Source organism: Pogonomyrmex barbatus, unplaced genomic scaffold, assembly GCF_055798465.1.
Source record: "Pogonomyrmex barbatus isolate J1 unplaced genomic scaffold, ASM5579846v1 scaffold9, whole genome shotgun sequence".
NCBI lineage: Eukaryota > Metazoa > Arthropoda > Insecta > Hymenoptera > Formicidae > Pogonomyrmex > Pogonomyrmex barbatus.
In genome coordinates, this window is record NW_028297193.1 from 119,119 (window position 1) to 142,476 (window position 23,358).

The 23,358-nt window shown below is 34.9% G+C and overlaps 2 protein-coding genes across 7 annotated transcripts; one reads left to right on the forward strand and one right to left on the reverse strand.

The window, feature by feature from the left end:
• The first annotated feature begins 382 nt into the window (after positions 1–382).
• Mgat2 (alpha-1,6-mannosyl-glycoprotein 2-beta-N-acetylglucosaminyltransferase) lies at positions 383–20,669 on the forward strand. 6 transcript variants are annotated; one of them, XM_011641593.3, is made up of 10 exons: positions 383–762; positions 10,589–10,634; positions 14,052–14,081; positions 15,570–15,650; positions 15,782–15,965; positions 16,264–16,686; positions 16,770–17,079; positions 17,646–17,993; positions 18,818–19,068; positions 19,228–20,669. In XM_011641593.3, the coding sequence occupies exons 3-10, from the start codon at positions 14,075–14,077 to the stop codon at positions 19,454–19,456; spliced, it is 1,833 nt and encodes a 610-aa protein (XP_011639895.2). In that variant the 5' UTR covers positions 383–762; positions 10,589–10,634; positions 14,052–14,074; the 3' UTR covers positions 19,457–20,669. The 6 variants fall into 6 exon arrangements, with proteins under 6 accessions (XP_011639895.2, XP_011639900.2, XP_011639898.2 ...); XM_011641596.3 differs by lacking the exon at positions 383–762 and adding an exon at positions 1,396–1,613; XM_011641597.3 differs by lacking the exon at positions 383–762 and adding an exon at positions 2,247–2,296.
• On the reverse strand, positions 20,021–23,342 carry LOC105428966 (protein D2). Its single transcript, XM_011641600.3, has 5 exons — positions 22,610–23,342; positions 22,334–22,443; positions 21,801–21,921; positions 21,174–21,387; positions 20,021–21,092 (listed from the first exon to the last, which is right to left on the reverse strand). The coding sequence occupies exons 1-5, from the start codon at positions 22,647–22,649 to the stop codon at positions 20,954–20,956; spliced, it is 624 nt and encodes a 207-aa protein (XP_011639902.1). The 5' UTR covers positions 22,650–23,342; the 3' UTR covers positions 20,021–20,953.
• Between the last annotated feature and the right edge of the window lie 16 nt (positions 23,343–23,358).

Consider the following 23,358-nt stretch of genomic DNA (forward strand, 5'->3'; position numbering starts at 1 on the left):
TGGATTAATTAAGAGTCATCGTATTCCGTAATTAGTGTTGCAAATTTGATCGGTTAGGCGCCGCTAGGCCTGGCACCTTCGAGAGCTCTTCTCGCTCGATTTGTCCGTAAGCACGCCTACAACCCCTAAACCACCCAATTCTCAAGAGAGGCGACTCTTTCGCGCAACGTTCGCTGGCACTGGCAGGTCGGGTCCCGGGTGCGACTACGTAGAACGTACAACAACATCGTCCGGTCCATTTTCGCCGGCGAGTGCGGCGCGATGCGGCACGCAATGCGACCGGACGATGTTGGGAAGGAACGGGAGTGCCGTTTCCTCGCTTTGCGCGCGCAACTACAAGGAGAGAGGAAGACCGGTCGTCGCGAGGGTGGGTGGATGGTGGATATGAGTGCCGGATACGCGGGTGTGCTTCGAGGGATTTGCACGCGCGCGCGTCTCGCGTCCGCGTGGCTCGCGTGTCATCGTGACGGCTGATGACGGCCGAGCGGAACGCGCAAACACGCGCGGCGAATTCGCTTCGGCTGTCGTCATCGCTACGAGCGGTCGGCGGTCGGCAGTCAGTCCCTCGACGGCACGCTCCGTGAGTGTGTGCGCGGTAGCCACGCGAGTACGTGCATGTGGCCGAGACGACATCGACAGCGACGACGACAACGACGACGACGACGACGACGACGACGACGACGACGTCCACGTTCCTTGTCGGAATCGAGTCTCCTTGCTCCAAGCTGTGCCTGGAACCCGGCTCTCATCACCGTGCGACATGTGAGTGCGCGACATGTAATCGACCGCGGGAATGACCGCGTGCCCTTCCTTCCGACAACTATAACGCGACAGCGCGTCCTACTGATCGATCCGCACAATTCTCGGCCTCTTTCCCGTTCTGCCTCCGTCCGGGTATTCTCGTCTCTCTCGACGCCGCGCCGTCGCGTCATCCCGTTGTCTCCGTCGTTAACCCTCCTTGATATTCTTGCAAATGATTACCTTACGTTACATTAGGTTGAAGAATAAATATCTCTTGTATTCGTATTCGTATTTCAAGCGCCGTATTAAAGCCGTATGTAATTATGATTACACTTTGCGATACGTTAAAATTAACGAATATATACTCGAAATTGTTTTGCGACAAATGGAAGAAAAAAGAGCTTCGGAAGCATTCGATAGCTTATTCGACGAGTCTTAAAATCTATGTATCGGAATAGATTGAAACTAGGGCGAATGTGGCTCTCCCTGAATACACGCTCGGAACGAGTTTCAACCTGACAACGCGTTTAATTTTTATATATATTTTATATTACATAAAGTACAAATAAATTTCAGACTCGAATTGCGTTCGATTAGCAACGCTAAGCGCGAATGTGTGCGCGCGCGCGTGGAGCGATATACATGTATGATATATATAATTTTTATCGTGTCGCGAGAGCAAGATGAAAACGGATCGCGAATATAGATCTTTGGTCACTGTATCATGCGAATTTTGATGGTGATACTGAATGGGACACAGTCACGTTACGTTGTATCGCAAAAATAAATGTCGGGATTTAACGAGTGGATTGTCCGGTGCAACGTCAAGTGCAAATATTCGTAATTATTGGAGTTTGAAATGAAAGGCGGAGGTACGATAACGACGAGTTGACGATTGTATCAAGAACAAGAGCGCGTCTCGGACGATCGGTATTTTATTCGCTTTAAGCGCCAGCGATGCGCGAATTTAAATAGTGACATTTAAACGCAACAAATTTTTGAAATCTCCTAACCTTTGAACACACTATTACGCTTCGATTTATTACTCTCGGTCTCGGTCGATGATATCGAATGTGATTGTCACGTGACGTTTCGCATGAACGTAACGAAATGTCGCAACGTTTAGCATTAATTATTAATAGCGCATTCGAATTTTCTTGGCCTCGTACAGTCGACATCGATCGCAGTTTTGACAAGCGACGGCACGTCGGCACGTTCGTTCGATCGGCTGACTCTGTAGGTCAAGCCGGAGAAGCCGGAAGAGTCGATCTTCCTTGCGCTTGTACGCGAACGGGAAGTACCCGGGATGTGTCATGCCGAATACATCCTTTATTAACGCACGAAGATCTCGGGAGACGTTGGGAGACGTAGGGAGACATCCCTGCCGCATTGTGTGCAGTGTCGTGGGTCGCGGGTCGCGGGTCGTGGGTCGCGGGTCGCGGGTCGCGGGTCGCGGGTCGCGGGTCGCGAGTCGTGGGTCGCGAGTCGCGGGTCGTGGGTGTTACGCTCCGGTACAACATAGACGATCGATATTGCTCTAACGCTGATAAGAAAGGTCATAAAACACACACACACACACACACACACACACACACACACACACACACACCACACACACTACATAGCAGAGGGAAGGAGGAAAAGAGATTGAAACCGGGGGATATAGTTTCGTTTCGAGAGCTCGGATTTCAGTGGACACGCGAGACACTACGCCCGTGAAAGTCGAGACGTGACAACTGACGTGAGGACTTCTCTCATGTATCTGTTACTTTCGAGAAATAAAAAATAATTGCTAATGTAGTATCATTTTTTTATTTCTAATAAAGATTGCATTCTTACAAATTTTGCATTCCGTTTGTCGACTACAATCGATCTCATCGATATTGTCCATCTTTAACTCGAATCTTTCCTGTATCTTTGGAGGTACAATGGAGAAAAGAGGCTCTCAGAATGTTTACAGCTAAAGATTAAGTTACCGAATGATTCAACGGAGAAATATTTATCCTTTTGTTGATTTCTTACAGTAGTACATCTTTTCGATCGGATATCCTATTCTGCGTAATCTATTGGTTATTTAATTTATTTCTTGTGACAAATTTGTAGTTGTTTTGATATTCAATTTAGGAATAACGAAATATTTTGGGAGAACATAACGACATCTTAAACTTATGTAATTTTGAAGAGAATGTATTTTTGTATGACCTTTTTTGTATGAACTTTTATTTATAGTACATACAATAGATTTCGTTAAATAATTTTCTTCATGAACTTGGAACATGGTTCGAGATAAAATAATTTTATTTTGTCTTATAACTTTATCTGTACATAACCTTTGTCCTAAACCCTAAAAAGATTAAGGAAAGTATAAAATATAAAGCGCTGCTAAAGAATGCTATAAGATTCTTAAGGACAGTTTTGCTTTAATTTCTGAAGAGATAGAAAAAGATAGGGATATTATTAAAGATTGATTTATTGGAGACAGATTATTAAATTTGAATTCTCTTAGATTCTACATTGAAGTAATTTCGTGGAGGAAAAGAGAAAACTTTTGTTCAAAAAGATATGTAGGACATTAAATCATTTTCTAAATTAAAGTTAAAAGAATTACAATTTCTGATGTAAACGAATTTATATTGTTGTAGAGAAGATTTAGATTTTTTGCTATCAATTATATAGATGCCCAATTATTAAAAGGCGACTCTAAATTGGTCAAATATTTTTTATGAGAAAAATTCTTTAAATCACGATTAAAAAATGAATTAATAAGTAATTGAAAAATTGTGGAAAAATTATGGATTTTTATAATATTTCTTTTCATCATGAATGTAAAGATATTTACTCTTTGGATATATTACGATAAAAGGATGGCGAGAAGAAAAATTGCTATTTCACGAAACAAGACTCGAGTCTCCGTCAACAAATAGTCAATCTGTTAAATACAAATAGTCAATCTGTTTATCCAACCAAGTTGAATAAAATGTTGCGCGCCTGTTAATATTTTTAGATTCATATTTGATGACGAATAGATAAGAAGCGGAAAGTAACGAGACTAGAATTTATTGCACAATTCTCTGCATGTGATCGATTAACATCGATTTATATTAATGTCTATTATTAAAAATGATACTAATAATAATATTGTAAAGTAAATATTGACATTGATATAAGAAACATTTATCTTATCGAATATACTTTTGCTCGTAGTAAAATTTCTCATATATGCTTTGCGAGTTTTTTTAATTACTTTGACACTCAGGACTTTGTCACAAAAGACTAAAGCTAAATGTTAATGAATGACACTCGAGCGAAAATTAAATCGTTAACATTCATTAGCATTTTACTAGATATAGGCACTTTTATTAAGAGATTATTATTACAACATTACATTCAATTAAGAGTTCCTTATAGTACAGAATCTAAATATTATTTAATTGAGTGTAATATAATTGAGTGTACGATCATAAATAAGGCGAATATTCTTGCGAATATTAAAACTCTTTTTTTCTAACGTAAGCGTTAAGGAAGTTTTATCTATCTTCCCTTAGTTGAATAATAAATTTATTTTCAAAATTGTTCAATTCAAAATTAATATAATGTAAACATGGTTAACGACATTAACGACATTTAATTTGCAAATGTCATACTGCATAATTATTGTCAATTTTACGTGCGATCAATAAGATAGGTTTATGCTTTAAAAAAGGACGAACGAACGAACGAACGAACGAACGAACGAACGAAAAGAAAAAGAGAAAAAAATCAAAATCACAATTTTTCAATTTTATCTTCTAAAAGAAGTGAAATTTATTGAGAGATACAGAGAATAATAATTGAAGACTCAGCTATAAAAATATTCAATATCAATGCGAGAAATTTAAAAACTGTGAGAAAATACTTGAATAAAAATTATTTATTATTTTAGGATATTATTTCAGACTCCGTAAGGAGAGACTGTATATACGGCTCGTAGAATGCGCCTACCAGCAAACGCTTTATACGCTTTATATGCTTTATACGCTTTATACGCTTTGTACGCTGGTACTGCATTGTGTCGCATCGTTATCCAACATCCTGATTCCACCGCGGTGAATAAATTGCTCTTCTCTTATTAATAGATTCTAAATATTATCCTACGCTACGTTATTTCGTAACACGCGATATTCGGTATCGGTATCGGTGTAACGTCGCAGACGCAGCATCGCCAGATTTATATCGTTCAAAGATGATTTTAATATAAATTTATTACTTTATTTAATCTTTGTTAAATCTTTTCCTGTTCTCGGGAAGCAAGCTTTCCTGTATTTTCATAGGATGCATAATCAATTACGATACCGGCAATTATTCCTTTGGCTTTCGTATATAATGTAACGTAATAGAAATAATACGTAATAGAAATCGGTGTTACAAGTCACGGTACTTCGGTTACATCACCGTACACATATAATTACAGAGCACTAGGCACTAGGCACTAGGCACGCCTCGCTAGTCGGACGAATTGTTTTTCCCTCTTTTCTCCGTTTTTCTTCTTCTTCTTCTTCTTCTTCTTCTTCTTCTTCTTCTTCTTCTTCTTCTTTTTTCTTTTTTATCGCTGAATTGCCGGTTTTTCACGGTCGAAGATATCCGGCCTTGCGCTTGTCGATTTGCATACACTCTCGAGACGTGCACACGGCAGCTCTTTCCGAGAATCGTTAGATATGCGAAAAGCCGGAAAGTGTGGTATAACAAGGACGGAGCGGTTGGATATCTCGCTTCCTTCGCCGAGACCGTTTTCTCGCCCGGTATCGCTAATACCGCAATCTCGTCCTGTCGTTAACCACGTCGTTTCACGCAGTTTCCGACTCCATTCGACGATGAGAAGCTAATTATCTGTTTGCGTCGATCTGAACGTCATGAGTCCGATCGGAAAAAAACGTGATACGGGTTTTATAAGCGGTCGTTGTCGATCGATCGTTTCCTACGAGATTTCTGCGCCGAGATGACTGCAACTATTTCCAGTGATACTCTTTAATTGCAATTTACTTCACTTGGATTTGCTCCTTAACTTCGATCTACTTCACTTAAGTTTGATTACTTCTATCTAACTTTGCTAACTGTGCTCCTCCTATCTAAGAACCCATTAATACTCCCTCGAAATATTTTATGAAATTCTAACTCGTATCTTGTCGGTGAAGGTACCGGATAGGATCTTCCATCTTATTTATAGATTCGCATTTGTTTTTGTCATATAACTTACTAATTATAATTATAACAATATCGAATTAAAAATAACTTTGATGACATTTCTTGTAACTCTCTCTTAATTAACATATGATTTCTTAATATATAATTTTTTGTTAAAATTCTCAGTAAAAGGATCGTTTCAAGAAATTTTCAACTTTATATTTATAATGCGAATATTTTTATTATTGTTAATGGCGATTATTTTTAATGAAAAAAGTATGTATAAAAATATTGGGTTTGGGTAAATCTTTAATTAATAATAATTATTATATCTGCAACAAAATTGAAATAAATTCGTAAATTCTATAATTTTAACATAATTTCGTACTTGTTACTTGTTACTTCTAAATGCTATATAAAGTCACGCACGTTTTAGAAAATTAAATTTTTATTCCTTATTCTGCGATTGGACGATATCACGATAAACGAGGTTGGTTGTGGAACGTCAGGAATGTCATTAAGCCGCGAGACTTTCGATTAACTTGACGAGTGGGCGTTAGCATATGATAAAGGATAAAGATCGGCGTTACATGCGCGATATTTTTGATCATCCTAGCCAGGGTATAAAATAATCCGCGATGAGATTATCCGCGTGATGCGAAGCAAGGAAGCAAGGAAAATCTTACGGTGCGATCGACGATTAGGAAACGAAATTAGAAAATATCTCTAGAAATTGTTTCTCTTCTCGAGAATAAATCTCGTGTATCTTGGATCAAATATCGCAGTTTTCAGTTTGTATGTATGTATCTATATATGCGCGCACGCATAACACCGGTAGCATCTTGGATCGAAATGATTTTTCACCGTAATACTACCTCGGATGCGGTAGTAACGTCACAATGATATGTACGCTCAATGGCAAGTGTTGCTACCTACAATCGGTACCACTAATAGACTAGTCCTATCCTTATCCGCGTTTTCTTTAGAATACGCATAGAATACGAATTTCTTTATAAGAGAGGAGGAATAATTTATTTGATATTTTCGCCATATGAATAATTTCGTAGTTTGTAAAATGGAATCGACGCGACCGAGATCTCGATAGCGTCGGCGGCGTCGGTTGTTTAAAAAGAATTTTATTCTTAAACGCTAGTAAATGCTTATTCAAGTCGATGTCATCAATTCTTTTTTAACTTTCGCGAGTAAGTGAGGCAAGTGCCAATCGTGGAACAGATGCTTATAACAGATCTTTTCAAAATTTATTTTACTTTTGTTTTTTGTTCCGTTACAATCATTTTATTAAGTATACGATCAATACGTATCGTATATATTTGATTTCTATCAAGTACGATTATCGCGATTATTTGATCGCGGTTCAATTTGCATAAATATGGAAACATTTCGGTAGCGTGGATAAACATCAGATATACATCAGAGACATAATATGGAATTGTATGGAGTGATGTGAACACACTCACTCCATAAACGTCTATGTAAGCGATTACTATATCTGAAACATATTATTACGCAAGCTCTCTTGAAGTTTCACGATCGCGAACGGGAGACTAGCGTGAGAAGTAAGATTTCATGGCAAAAATCACGAGAGGTCGAGAGGAAAGTCAAAGGTTCGTGACCTACAAAAAAATATTTTTACCAAAAGATTTTAGTGCCTCTAAAGAGATTCTATAGTTACTACTTTTCATATTAATTTACATGAAAGAACAATTTGCTCAAGTAAACATTTGGCCAGATATACAAAAATAAAAATACTATTTTTATTTTTATTTAATAATAATTTTGTTGGGCTATCAAAATATGTGTAATTATGTAGGATATTCATATTTATTGTTGAAATCTAAACTTTTTATATATTCGGTATTATCATCATGCTTAAGTGTAATTATTATACATAATTACTTGGACCGAATTTTTCAATATTTGAGCAAAACCATTTTTCTCATGTTATGCGTAAAGTCGAATGAGAAAATGATTTCTAATATACTTATAAAACACATAATTATAATTCTGCCAAATAGAATGTGATAAAGAAGAGTAATCTCGTGTTGCGCGTTCGATAAACGCGTTCTCGGTACATAATAATTATAATGATATATCTTATATATTTACGCAATCTGAATTTTTTTGTTCGTGTAGGTATCATTACTATCGAGGAACATTCCTATCGATTTGAATTGTTTTTGCTCGTTGTAATACGTATGTATGATATTCATTGAGTAAATAATTAAAATGATTATGAGCACGGTAGAAAAGAGATACCGCATACATTTCTGATATGGCAGTGAATCGATATTCAGGGACATCGTGGTAATATTACCGCATGAAGTATAACCACACGTATATATGGCCACGCACTCACGCACGCACGCACGCACGCACGCACGCACGCACGCACGCACGCACACATTTGGCATAGGAGAAGTATCACAGTATCGGTGTTTTATCTACCTATTACCTCTCTGTTCGTGTGCGTACGACCGTACACATGTCTCGCTGATATACATATGCCTGCATACATATAACGATTCGATGCATTATTCATCGGCGAGTTGGAACAGTACCAACGCCATGCGCGGTGCGATAACACAACTATAGCATCTTCTCTGAGAAACACAGAAATAGATGATGCACCCGTCCGTCAAAAGAGTTAGAGTTGGAGGCACGCACCCACGAATGAAAGGACCCAAATCCATTTCCGGTAACCATTTTCATCTCAATTACTGGCACACCGGTATGTTCACCACGTCTCATTAATATAATCGTAATTAAACCGCAAGAAATGACATGAAAAACAACCTGACGAAAAATTATTCTCCGCTCTTTTTTCTTATCTTCGTGTACTTTGTATATAACTTCTTTCATCTGCAAATTACTATCTAATTTAAATTGAATTTTTTTATCAAATCAACATTTTATTACATCTTTTTGACAACTTTTCCTTCTTCTACTCTTGAATATATTTACAGTAAGCTAAAACGAATTAAAGTACTTTAAATGAAAAGAAAAAAAGTTTTCCAAATAAAGTAACGGTCTGAGTGTCAAGTTTGATTTAACCTTATCTCTTTCAGCCAATAAGAAAATGCAAAACACAAGATCGAATCCATCTATTTTCCAATTCGATTACTTTGCATTCGCAGTTATTTTGCATTTAACGGGCATAATCTTTTTTCCTACGATAATCTAATATAGCGCAAAAACGCTTTTTAATCTTACATTGACTAATTTTTAACGCGCGCGCAAAATCTACGAAATTAAATAAGCCAAAACATTAGAAACTTCTTAGTCTTGTAGAAAATGGTAATGAAAAGATAATGTTTTAGTTAAATTGTCTTGTATATTATCTAATAAATGGAAGTTGGTAATAATTAACACGCATATTCGCCGTCAAGTGTAACTGTCTTCCCGTTCACATTAAATATATTTAATTATTTCCTAATAGGAAGAATAGTATAAAATAGTATAAAACTAAGATATAACATTAAATATAACATAAATTAATAAAAATACTCACTTGTAGGAATAAAAAGTTATTCTCGCAGATGACATATGATGAAACAAAAAATTAATAATTTTGAAAACAATTTTTTTTTATTCTGTATGTTGCGGGATAAGTGAAATGTAATTATTGATAATTAATTACTTAAATAAAAATACGGGGCATTCTATGTATACATGCGATAAAATAATTTTGGGGCAATCGCGTATTTCTTTTTTTTTTTCACGATTTTTTCACGATCATTACGCACGATAAGAAGCAATTGACAAAATTCATACAATAAAATAAGACGTTAAAAATACCTGGAGTACTTCTTTTCAACAGAATATTTGCAGCAATATGACATAATGTGTGTGTATAAATTTATTCCGATAAACCGTATTAATATGTATTACGGATTAATGTGTATTACCATCGCGGTTATAAAAGCTCCTGTAAAGGCCTATTTAAGCGGAATTATATTAGATCGATATCGTGTAAGACTATCTCGTATATAGCTCATAACGTAGTTTCAATTTCATATCAGTATCGTATTGTATCGTATTGTACACATTGATACATATTTTTTAATTGAGAATAATGTGCAACATTAATGTGTGTGTGTGGGGGGGGGGGCGCGCGCGTGTGTATGCGTGTGTTCATTAAGTTAAAAAATATGTATAAAAAATTAAATTATTAATTTTATTATACTCAATAATAATTCGCGTAATATTTATGAAGATGTTTTAGATGAAGAGGTTTTAGGAAGATATAAATCTTCCTAAAATCTCTTCATAGATACTACGCGAATTATGATTGAGATAATGAGATTAATAATTTAATTTTTTTGTTAAATATACATACACTCTTCTTATATTATTTATTTATTATTATTTCTTCTTATATTATTTATTTGGATAAAATGCAATTGATATTAATATAATTATAATAAGAATAAGGATTATATAATCTCGTTTGTTTTTTCTTATCTTTTCTGTTGTTTGCTAAAATAAACATACTAGTTACAATTATCTAAGTCATTCAGTAACTGTGTTATTAATAAATTTATTTTATCAGAAAGCTTATTGTTGTTTTGTTTTTATATATATTAATTATAAAGTTTGTTAGCGGTAAATAGTTTTAAGATAAATTTTTTGTGTTTAAATATCTGTATGTTTATTCTTTATGTTTCAGATTTCATGAAAATGGAGAGCCAGACGATACATTCTTTTTTATCGAGGTAATAATATTCGATAATATTATTTACAAATTTGTTAATTGTAATTTACAAATCGAACAAATCGAACAAGATAACTATATTATTTTATTATTGCGTTATCTCTCGATAACACTAATCGCACGATAATCGCAGAATATCAATATAATGCGATAAAATACGATTGCGTTTCTCAAATGTGGTTCTTTCTTTCGCTATTTAAAACGAGTTTTTCCTTCGTAAAGCAAATGAATAAATTTTAAACAAGTGTGAAAAGTATAAATAAAAATTATAAATTTGATAAAATCAATAATTCATCACTAGAGAAATGACATACCATTGAGATAACTAGTGACAGATGTGATGTGCTTGATGTATAATTTTGTGTATGTAAAAATCATTTATTACCTGAAAATAAAATTTATGAAAAATAGGTGAAGATAATTCAATAATATGACATTGTTTTGACATCTAATATATAATATATAATTTAATTACCGATTAATTATCGATGCAATATCGCTTAATATAGTATGTTGATTTTAGCAGAAATCTCGAAACAGGTCTTTTCAAACTGCTTATCATATATAATCGAAATGCCAAACGATATCTGATGAAATTGCAACGAATCATTCGGGAAACGAGCAAATCGAGAGGGACAGAGGAAAAAAGGAAGAAAAGGAGAGAGAAAGAGAGAGAGAGAGAGAGAGAGAGAGAGAGAGAGAGAATTCAGCGTTGAATGAATTGAATGGGTGCCAGAAAAGCGAGACGGATCGAAAATATCCACGAGCGGAATTCGACAATTGCACATGCAAGAAGCGACAGAAAGCGATGTCTTGCAAATAGACGCGAGTCTTTTTATTGTCATCGATAAATATAGCGATAAATATAACGGTTAAACCGGAGCAAGAGAAAGATATTACACCCAGAATTTCATATGAAAACTAGAAGTTATTCGTTCAAAGCGCACTCATCGTGATAATTCTCTTCCTCCGCGACATCTCAACCACACTCTCTTCTCCTCCCTCTTTCCCTCTCTTCTTTTACCCCTCCTCTCTCGCTTTTTATTGATTTAATCGTTCGTTAAACATCCATCTTCATGTATATATGTAAATAAATGGATCTATAATTTTATCAGCGATGCGATATTCATAGCTGTAGCGAAATAAGAAATTTGTTTTTCCAATATTAATAAATGAATTAATCGAAAAGAAATTTTGATTGAAAAAAAATAATTATTGGATTATTGAATTATTGGATTTAATTAAATATAAAAGCATTTGATATTCATCAACATATTTTGATCTACAATAGCTCGATTTTTTTTTTGTATTTTGCCTTAAATCTTTATTTCCTGCTATTATTCAAACAAAAAAATTACTTAAATAAAGATTATGGAATTATCTTTATAATTCCATAATCTTTATTTAATATATATGTGACGAAATTTATTAATTATACAATTTAATTAATTTAATAAATTTATTCTGAAGATGTGAGTTGCAGTGCGTATTATTGTAACTGTTGTCTATCATTGTGTCTAAATCTTATTGTGATTTATTCGGAAGATGTCGATTTGAAGAATGTAAAAACAATACTTTTCTATCAAGATTTCTATCATAATTTAAGTTTTTGTTCTACAATATTTTATCAACTTTTAACAATTTGAAAAATTAATGGAAATGTTTTATGGAATGTCAGATTTTCTAGAGATAAATTTCTCGAAATATTTTTCAGTAAATTCAATGCTAATATTATCCTCGATAAAAAATCTAAAAAAAGAAATTCTTCATATGCGAAAGAAAATTATATTCCAGTAGAAAGATTATATCATCATTCCACGTTATCGCTTTGAATCTGAAGTCTTAACGCATTATCATAGATGCCCCGGCACACGGAAGCCACACGTTTTATCTTCAGTCGCGGAATACCGTTATTATCTTATAAAATTCTTTATGCAAATACGCGCGATACATGTCATATTTCCTAGCAGCTCGATTGAAAAAAGTATTCCTGATAAAATATCACACATTTCTTATCTACGATAGGCATTTGCGCTACGTTTATGTTGCGTTTATTGTCGCATTAATCGACAATAAACAGTAGTGTGCAGGGATAATAATTTGATAATATTTATGTATGTACATACGTTAGGCGGGCAATTGGTGATAATTGTTGTCTCATGTAGTGATGTACTGCTGATTAATAATAGTTGAATCAAAGTGCTTAAAATTATATAAATCTGTTTCTTAAATGTTGATACACGGAAAGAATAGTATTGTGAAAGTATTTAAAAACTTGGCCAGATATAAATTTGAAAATAATAACATAGAATGTTCGAATTGATTGTTAGAATATCAACAAATTTTGCATTATTATCATCATGATTAATCGTCTTACGTAATTTCAATGATTTAACAAAATTATTTTAAAATCTATCTAAGCAAATGTTAGATTTTTTTTAGATATCTCAGCAAAATTTTTTTTGTGCAAAAAAAATGCGAAAAAAACATTCCATATTACATTCCCCCCCCCCCCCCCCCTCTCTCATATTTAAACATTTTATCTCGACAAAACTATATTCAACCGTTTCGAAGATTTTAACAAAACATATGCCAGTTTCAAGAAAATTCAACACACACACCCACACCCACACCCACACAATCCAGATATACAATCGATGATAAAAGTTTAGATAAATATATTAAAAAAAAAAATTCTGATCTTATACGAAATATATTGAATGATGAGATTAACCAATGAAATGATAAAAGATGTTAGAGCGAAGATTTTATGATCCAATTATTTATGATCTGATAAATAAAATTTCTCAGATATTCCCTGCAATACAATTTTCAGAATCGCACTAATCAATTGTAAAATTATATTTATATTTACAATTCTTGCATAAATTATAATGCTTAGAAATTATATAAATTTGTTTGCGAAACAGAATAACAATCACATTGATGTTTTTCTGTTATTAATGCATTATATAAATGTTAAAAATATTATAAAACACTTTTCTTTTTCTACGTATTACGAACGATATCTTGACGAGATATCTGACGATGTATTGCACATTGTTGCATAACTCGCGTTATCGCACGCTATTGCACAGTTGCATTAATTACGAAATATTTGCGCTTCAATATGCAGTTTAACCTACTCTCTCATGCAACATGTATGTACATGTATATATTACGTACGAACAATAAAGATGATAACGAATTGAAATAACTTTCATTTACATTTTTATCTCAATTTTGTTGAGAAAAGTGACATTGATCTGTTTCATTTCTTTCCGGTTCATTTCATTCCGGTTGACCTTACATTTCGACTTTATGTACTCGTCTTATTTGTATCTTTTGAATTTTAATTTAGTGAGACTGCGAGTTTTTCTTCACAATTTACTAATGCTGCACGTGAATTTTGTTGCAGGACAATCTCCTAGGAGTAACACTATGAAAGGTGAGTAAACAAATAATTTAAAACCTCAATCAAAACGATTTAAAAAAAATGGACAATCTTTGTAAACTGGATATAAGTCGTTTTTCTGGAGATTAGAAATAAGAACAAAATTCGTTTTCGGTATTTTAAAGATTTCTTGAATTGTCTGTAAAATAAATGGGAATTATTAGACCGTAATAGGATAGAGACAGGAATAAATCTGACAGAATCTTTCTTGAAGATTCTAGTAAAGACGTTCATGACGTTGTAGACAGGATATATTTCATACATAAAATATTTTTTTTTAATTTTACCTTGATATTTCTACACGTAGAATGACAAGGACAATATCGAATTACATAAGAAAAAAACGATACGATTTCACTTATGTTTGTCTCTATCAATTTCTATTCATTTTAATTCCGGTTTAATCTACTCTTTATTTTTTTCTAATTTTTAGAACGAAGAAAAAAAAAAAAGAAATAAACCAAGTAAGTAAACCGAGATTTGAAGAAAGTTAATCTGTATTGGAAAAGGGGAAATGGGGTTCAGAAAATTGAGACGTGTTTGAAATTCAATTCAACTCTCTGGATCCAACTGAATAATTCTCTTACTATAAAAGGCTTTAACATTAAGATACCAAAAAGACATGCAGCAGATTTTGTTGCTACATCTAACAAACTTTTAGCAAACAAATAGTTTATAGTATCTCTCCTTGAACGAACATTCTGTGTAAAAACAAGAAAAAGAAATTTCGTCCACTCGACGAATAATTGTTAAGTCGCTATGTGCGTGTCTCATCATGTAAAATGAGATGATGCGTACCGGTTATGATAACACACAATCGGGTTATATAAAATTTGTTACATAAAACGGGACAACTTTGTGTTCGATGAATATGGATATTTGAAAAATGGTGACACGACATTTGGAATTCTTTATTCGTTCGGTACAATTCGTGTCATATTGTTCGTAATATTTTAATTTTGTATGTGTGTCACACACGGATATAAAATCGGACTCCAGGCAACGTGACCGTTTGCCAATCAAATATTCAGACAAGAGCAAACCAGCAAACACAAATTTTAGTCGCATACGTATACAATATTATCACGGTTATCCTCATTGTCCCGGCATTTCTCATGGCTTGGAGATATTTATCGAGTCGAGTATACTGTTTCGCAGCATCAATCGCATTAACATTGCTTTTACTTGTAATTATCCATATATAATATTTTTTATAATATAGAAAATATTCAAATAATGTTCTTTCTTTGGTGACATTTAAATTATATCGATATAATGTATATTAAGAATTATATGAAAGTTTTATATCGTTTCGTGCAGCTTTAAGCACAATATTATATCTTTTTACGATTGGACTTTCAAAAAGACCACAATCGATTTGAAAACCGATGGAGTATTAACAATAAACGATAGAGGTAGTGAATTAATTTGCTATCATTATACACACATCTACTTAACATTACCGGTTAATTATCTGTGCAGGAAAAGTTCACGACTCGACCACACATGGTTTTGCGAAGCAGTATCCCGGTTATACATTATACACCAGGAAAAAATCGGGAGGTACGTTTATAACGATATTACGATATTACGATATTACGTCACTCGTCCATAAAATATAATCCATGTATCGCGTCAGAGCAGAGTATTGTAAGTGCGTTAATATGTTTAATGAAAAAAAGGTATTCATTTAGGAACAACAAGCGTTGGGGGATCGAAATCAGGTCGCGGAATTTTACTGAGGACCCTTGTATTCGTCTTCCTGGCTACGTTCCTCTGGCTTCAGCTTCACGTAATCAGTTTGACGGGGCGAGATGATTCTGGGCAATCATCATCGAACGAGACACTTTTCTCCCTCGTGCCTCAAGAATTCCACAGGTAACTTTGCAAATTCTGTCATTATTGTTAATGTTGCAATAAAATTGTTATCTTTATTTATGACACTCTAAATATCAAGTGTCATTTCACGAGCTTAACGGTAAAAATACATAAAGCGTATGGAATGTCAAATCAATTTTTCAATTTTAAACATGTTTAGTAGTTCGTTTTCTTCAAGAAAATAAAATTAAAAAAATCTATTTCTCTATTATTACTATAGAATTGTTCCTTTGGCACCGATAATAATTACGTCGATAATCACTTTGCGTTCTGCTAATGTTTCGTTTTGTATTTTCAGATTTTTAAAAGAGGGACGTAACTTATCTACGAGCTTGACGAATTCTAGCTCGGGAGCGCTTACAGAATTGGAAATGACGGAAATCCGTCGTAAAATCGAACGGGCGAATGCAGAGCAAAAAGTATATAATGAGGAGGCGTTTGGGCCGTTGGCCAGCGATGCTCCAATTATAGTCATCCAAGTACACACGCGACTCACTTATCTACGGCATCTTATCGTCTCACTGGCGCAAGCTAAAGACATAGAGCAGGCTCTTCTCGTATTTAGCCACGACATTTGGCACCCGGATATCAACTACCTCGTGCAGAGCGTCGACTTTTGTAGGGTCATGCAAATCTTTTATCCACATAGCATCCAGACTCATCCTTATACATTTCCCGGTGAAGAGCCCAACGACTGTCCACGAAACATTCGTAAAGAACAGTAAGTCAAAATTTGTTGTCTTAATTTATAAATGATCTTTTTCTCAATTTAATCGAATCTTGTTTCTTTTTCGCAAAACATAGGGCTTTAAATTTGAAGTGTACCAACGCTAAGCATCCGGATTTGTATGGTCACTATAGGGAAGCAAAATTTACGCAGACCAAGCATCACTGGTGGTGGAAAGCGAACAGAGTGTTCGATCAATTGTCGATAACGAGAAACCATACCGGAATGGTTCTCTTCCTCGAGGAGGATCACTACGTTGCCGAAGATTTTTTACACGTGCTTAGACTCATGGAACGTACTTGCAAGCTCAGTTGTGAGAGATGCAACGTTCTATCGCTGGGTACATATTTAAAGACGTACAACTATTTTACGGACTTTAGTCGTAAGGTGAGACTTTCTCCCGACTATCTTTGGCATTCGTAATTTTGCGTAATTTTGCTTTGCGCGATGTTTCACGCATAGAACATAAGGACAACATTTAAATTATATCGGGCCGGATATACGTTGAGAGGCACATTTTTACAGGCGATTTGCGTAGACGACTTGACTTGATTTGTTTAGCAACTCGCACACACTCACATCTTCAATCATAATTAAGCGACAATACGACAACGGCGATTTGCTCATCGGCGCACGAGTACTTTGTCGCTGGCGCTTGTAGCGTGACAATATCTGGCAAAATTAGCGCGAGCGTTACCGTATAACCTGATAAAACGTGACCCTTCGCTTTCAAACATTTTTTTTATTTTTCTCATAACGTATTTCTCTCTCTCTCTCTCTCTCTCTCTCTCTCTCTCTCTCTCTCTCTGATTTGATACACAGAAATCTCGAGAGCGGAAATATCGAATCGTTGCACACCGTTGCACGTTTACGACGTTAAGCATATCTGACGTTATCACATGTTCATCATTAGTATGTCTATGTCGATGTTTCACGCACGTCCAATCCGTTAGTTCTTCGGCATCGATAGCGCTCTGCAGAAGGAATTGCTGCGTGGACTAAAGCGACAACAAGAAATACCATCGATGATGCAGAGACAGCAGATCAGCAACGGGTTCGGCGGCATCGTTACCGTCACCAGCGGTGATGGCGACAGTATTAATAACGCCGGTAATAATGCCGCCGGCATCAGTAACGGGAGTACCGGTAGTGGCAGAAGCGTCGGCGTCGGCGTCGGCGTCGGGAGCGGCGTCAGCAGGAGCAGCGTGTCATCTATCTACTATCAGAACACGAATACGATGCAAGCGGCGCCCGGGTGGGCCTTCCAACTCCTGCCCAGTCTCTACAATCACTATCAGAAGGTTCTCCACCGAATCCATCGAATCCTGTCCGAGTAGCAGCAACAAATTGGCATACCTTGATTTTTTTTTATCATCTTCTACCTCATCTTCTACCTCACATCACTCATCTTTTTCTTTCTCCTCTTTCGCTTCACCTCCTGCCATGTTAGGAAAACACAAGTAGTCACCCGTCTTTTCCTCCCGGTAGATTCTGTACCCCGCCAAGTATTGCACGGCTCTTCGCTTCCATCGGCTCGCATCGATCCAGCCAGCAAAGGATGCATTGTGTGGCGATTGAATGGCAATTTCGGCTTCTTGACGTTGAATTAGAGAGCCGGGAAATGGCATTTTTTGTAATGTAGAGAGAAAGTAGCGAGATAACCGAACATTTTACCATTTAAACATTTGGCATCAATTCAACGTTTAAAATTAGCACATTCTCGTCACGCCATACGCAATAGGTGGACGAATTTTCATTTCCTCCAGGCATAGTAGTGCACGCTCCGAACATCTTCATTACCGTCATACGCACGATACAAAGTCATAATACAATCGGCCCGTCGTTACGGTTAATAAGCGTACGTAATATTAGTATGTTTATACGATTCAAGTTATCAGCTGTGACTTTGACAAAAAGCAATGGCAATTCTGGAGCCTCGAATCCGATGTAATAAGGGATACTTGTGACTGAAATTCTGACTTTGTCTCAATCGTTCGCTTTAGTTGTAGACAAGTAGTCTGTATCAGTTCCCCCAATAGATTTTCATATGATACGAAAGATACGAAGAGAGTCAAATTTTTTACATCGGCGCTTGATAATGACGATCCTCGTTGTGTTGAAACAGGCGGAAGTTACTCCATGGATATCCAGCAAGCACAACATGGGCATGGCATTCAATCGCATCACGTGGAACAAGCTACGAAAGTGTGCGGCGCAGTTTTGCTCGTACGACGATTACAACTGGGACTGGAGTCTGCAATATATCGCGCAAACGTGTGTGCCATCTAGTCGAGGTGCTGGGATTGCACCTCGCGTTGAATCCGGATTGATCACGATGACGATGAGGGCTCCGAGAGTCTTCCATATCGGAGAATGGCGAGTATCGGACGAGTATTAATGAGAACTTGATCATTTTTAGCCTTTCTATCTATCTTCCATTTATCTCTCTTTTTTATTGTCATTGAACATTATCCGCGAGTGCTAATACGGTGTTAAGATTACATTATCCTTATATTTGGGTATTTACTTTTATAGTGGAGTGCATCATAAGAAGAATAACTGTGAATCGACGGCAGTGATAGCAAAGGTCCAGAACGTCTTGAAAGCGGCGCGCAATCATCTGTTCCCTTCGCAATTAACATTAACGATCGCCGGAACAGCAAAGAAGACGAAACTCCGCAAAGGCAACGGCGGATGGGGAGACGTTCGAGATCACCAACTTTGTTGGAACATGACCATATATCCAGATTTAGTCTTGCTTTGAGGACTATAAATGTTAATTATAATTGGTTCCAGTACACGGATTGTGATACAAATAGTCAGGCATCTATTGCCGCAATTCTATTATGGTAATCAAAGATTTATCCGTCGATATCATTCTAATGAGATGTTCAAGAATGATGTAAGTAGAATGATGCAAAGATGACTGGGATACTAGAGAATTTCCATTTTCATTCTACAAATCGATTACGAAGTGCGTTGTACGCGTTATCGTCGCTGCCAGTCACGATCGAAGATTATCAAGACCGCTGTCACTGCCATTGAATGGGATGTTTCTTTCGCAAAATAGGAATATTTGTAAGCGTTTCGTCGAGATAGGATGTAATATTACACATACAGCGGACGAAACGAAAAAAGATATCGGCCGATTTGATAGTGAGCTCAAATTGGTGCTATTCCAAAGAGAAGGTAATTTTTTTGTGGTATATTGAGTTTAATACAGTGAAGACCAAAAGCTGTGCAAGTGAATTAGCGAAAAATATATTTCGCGCATATGCAAAAGAAAGATATTCGATTAAAGCATGTTAAAAGAGTATTTACGAAGAGGTTACAAGCAGATCTATTTATTCAACATTGCGCTGTCCACAAATACAGTGTGATAAAAATGTAAGGCGTCACGTTTCTTCAATTTTGTTTTGGAACAAGCGTGACGCATACTCACTCGAAGGGAGAATATTCTCGAGGATGTACGGAAGTACGAGATAAATATTTCATTAGGCTCAAATATATATTATCGATATTTTAAAGGCCTACAAGACAGCCGAAACGCGGCAACATGTACGTATATAATTTCCATGTCACCGTAGAGACGCCATATAAATGAAAAAAGGCTACACCCTGTACTTCTGTAACTTGATAATGGAATTAATGTTTCGCTTCCCGACTTAGCTTCTATTCACTCTTTTTAATATTATGCTCGACAGGGACGTTAATCAGGTTTGTGATTTTTAATTACGACTTGCGCTCATTATATTCTAGTCAATGTGTATAACGTAATACTAAAGTGCAGATATTTAATAATCATAGAGATTAAGCTCGTAAAATTAAGGATTCACACACGTATTATTAGTGATAACGCCCTCAAAAACGCTGTAACGTAACATCATGTAACGACCTCGGGGATACGAACGTAATGAATGTCTCATGTACCTTTTATATTTATAACAATAAAACGACAGCAACGAAAGTAAATAGAATCCGCATTCGCGGTTTTTATCTATCTACTGATAAATGCATGGCTGTATTTATCAAAGAGAAATTTCATAAAAATTAAATTAAAACAGGCTAATTATTATTAGCCCGTTATAATTTTATCATAATTTTTTCGTAAATTAAATAATGGCATAAATTTGCGGTATTTTCTATATAATTTTAGTAGAATATATATATGAGTAATAGTTTATATTATGGAGTATTAAAACTATATATTTAAAATTTATGTTCATTAGATTATCTAACACAAGATTTTAATGCCCATTAATTAAAGATTTAAATGCTTGTGATAAGCAGGCACATTGTCATCATATTCTGTTACCATAAAGTTACCAGCAATCGGACCTTCCAAATTGTATTTTTCCGCAAACTTCTTTATGGAGAACCTCTTACGTTGGCTTCCATCCCTGTAAAGTGAGGTAAAATTATTAATATTATTATCTGGGGCTGTAAGCATCTGCACTGTCAACTATAACATCTTTGCTCACCAAGTACTCAATCTTCTTTCGTCAAAAGTAATTGCACCTTGATTTTGCTTATAAACAAGAAATACATAGCGGTGTTTGCCAGTGTTTTTCGGTGGTGCAGGACCGACATATTCCGCCAGAATTTCGCCTTTAGCTACGTTCTCTTCTGGTATATTTCCAACGAGCCAATGTCGAAACTCTCGATTGTATCCTCCTCTCCTTGGTACATCAGGATCTATATCAAAATGTGTCTCTTTGTTAAAATTTATAAAAAATGCATGTATTCAAATAATTACAAAATAATTAGAACCAGTTAAATCCAACAAGATTTTTAAACCTTTGCGTATTAGATAAGATTTACATAAGTCAGCTTGGCAATTAGCATGCCAATGAATCCGCGCGTCATCAAGTAATGGCGATAGAGAAAACTGGTTTCCGACATGGTGAAAGTTGAACTCATCGAGAATAACGCGTCTTTATGCATATTTGACAACTGATTTGCAACTTGATTTGCCTTTACGGAATTTTTGCAACAAGAAAACAAGGCAATCTTGCTTGAATTGCTTTTGATTTCTCGCTATGGAGTCTATTCTTGCAAACATATCTGAAGATTTTTCTATTCAGTTGAATAAATAATTCAAGTTTTACCCGTTAAAACAAGCGTGTATAGAACTCCGCCTTCGTGCTTGTAGTGAATTTCTGGTATTTCATGGGTTTCAGTCGGCGTCAGCTCGGTTCCCAGATCGACTACTTTCTTACCATATTTTACCTATATAATACAAAGTCATTTATAAATAGCTGTGATGCATATTATATGTAATAAAAAGACGATTAGTTTATTTATAATGATAATGAGTTCACACTACATTTATAAGCAAGAAAGTCTAATAAAATCAAGAAAGTCTAATAAAATAAACATTATTTTGCTTTAGATATGAGAAATGTTATTTAGAAATTGAAAATATTTTAGCTACAAAAAATTTTTTTTAAATTTATTGGTTATTTAAAACACGCAAAATTTGTTCACATATAGTCAGTTATTTTTCTTTATGATCTTAAAATAAATTTTTATTCTTAATCGATTAATTTTGAATGCACAAAAACTTTAGATTTGTATCGATTATGTAAATTAATTTCCCAGTTGAATTCTTATATTTTGCGAATTCTCGGCAAATACATACTTCAATCTTTTCGATTGGTGCTTTGTCTATGATATCAGGCTCAATTTTCGCCTTCTTAAATTCAGATTCCACATCCCCTAATGAGAAACCGACAGCACAGAGAAAAACTCCTAAAGATATACATATATACATATATAATCATATATAATCATCATAAAAAACAAATTGTTAATAAAAAAAATAAATCACTAAATAATCACTGAAATGTCAAAATAATTCTAATAGGCACATTGTGAATTTCTTTATGAAATTAATGTAAGATCGGGATTAACAAACCTGATATCAGATACTGCATTTTTGATAACACTATTTTCATCAAGCCGCAACAGCAGTATTATGAAGACTGGTAAGAGCTGGAACGTTGTTGCTAAATGTATCCCCACCAGAAAGCTAGAAGGCCAGATCTTGCCAGCCTTTCCAATATCATGTATTTATTGCTAAACGCAATAACGATATAACGAAGAACATGTATCTATCGTAAAGATTTTTCCTCAGAAATTTATTACATTGTACATTATGAGTGAGCGAATGAATGTATGTGAGCGCGCGCACGCAAGAGAGAGATTAATGTAATATGCATGAAGATATGTACATACGTCATCAATTTGACAAATAGAGAAAAAAATTGAATAGAATTGAAAATAGAGAAAAGAATTGAAAGATTAAAAGTTATTTTTATGATATAAAATTTATATAATACTTTTGACATTAGTATACACACTTTCAATCACTATCAGATTATGTTTTTTGTCTTTCGTTTACTTTCATATTTTAATTTCGAATGAACTTACATTCGCGATACATACGCGAAGCATATACAAGATTACTTTTAGAAAATTCAAATTAGTAGTACCAGGAAAATAATAGATTAATTTTTTCCTTTAAATTGTAATAAAAATTAATATATCACATTGCAAAAGATTTAAGACAGATTTATATTTATTTACTGTATAAAAATAGATGAATTTATTTTTTGAACTAAATTTTCAGAACTAAAAAAAAGAGAAAGTAAATGAAATCAAGAT

Bases quoted from the DNA above. Each gene is read 5' to 3' on its own strand.
- Mgat2 (XM_011641593.3), top strand. The intron at 15,966-16,263 runs GTAACTTTGCAA...TTGTATTTTCAG, and splicing joins GTGCCTCAAGAATTCCACAG to ATTTTTAAAAGAGGGACGTA. The intron at 17,080-17,645 runs GTGAGACTTTCT...CCAATCCGTTAG, and splicing joins TTACGGACTTTAGTCGTAAG to TTCTTCGGCATCGATAGCGC.
- LOC105428966 (XM_011641600.3), bottom strand. From the start codon at position 22,649: ATGAAAATAGTGTTATCAAAAATGCAGTATCTGATATCAG. The intron at 22,444-22,609 runs GTTTGTTAATCC...GTATATCTTTAG, and splicing joins AATGCAGTATCTGATATCAG to GAGTTTTTCTCTGTGCTGTC. The intron at 21,388-21,800 runs GTAAAACTTGAA...ATTTTGATATAG, and splicing joins ATACACGCTTGTTTTAACGG to ATCCTGATGTACCAAGGAGA.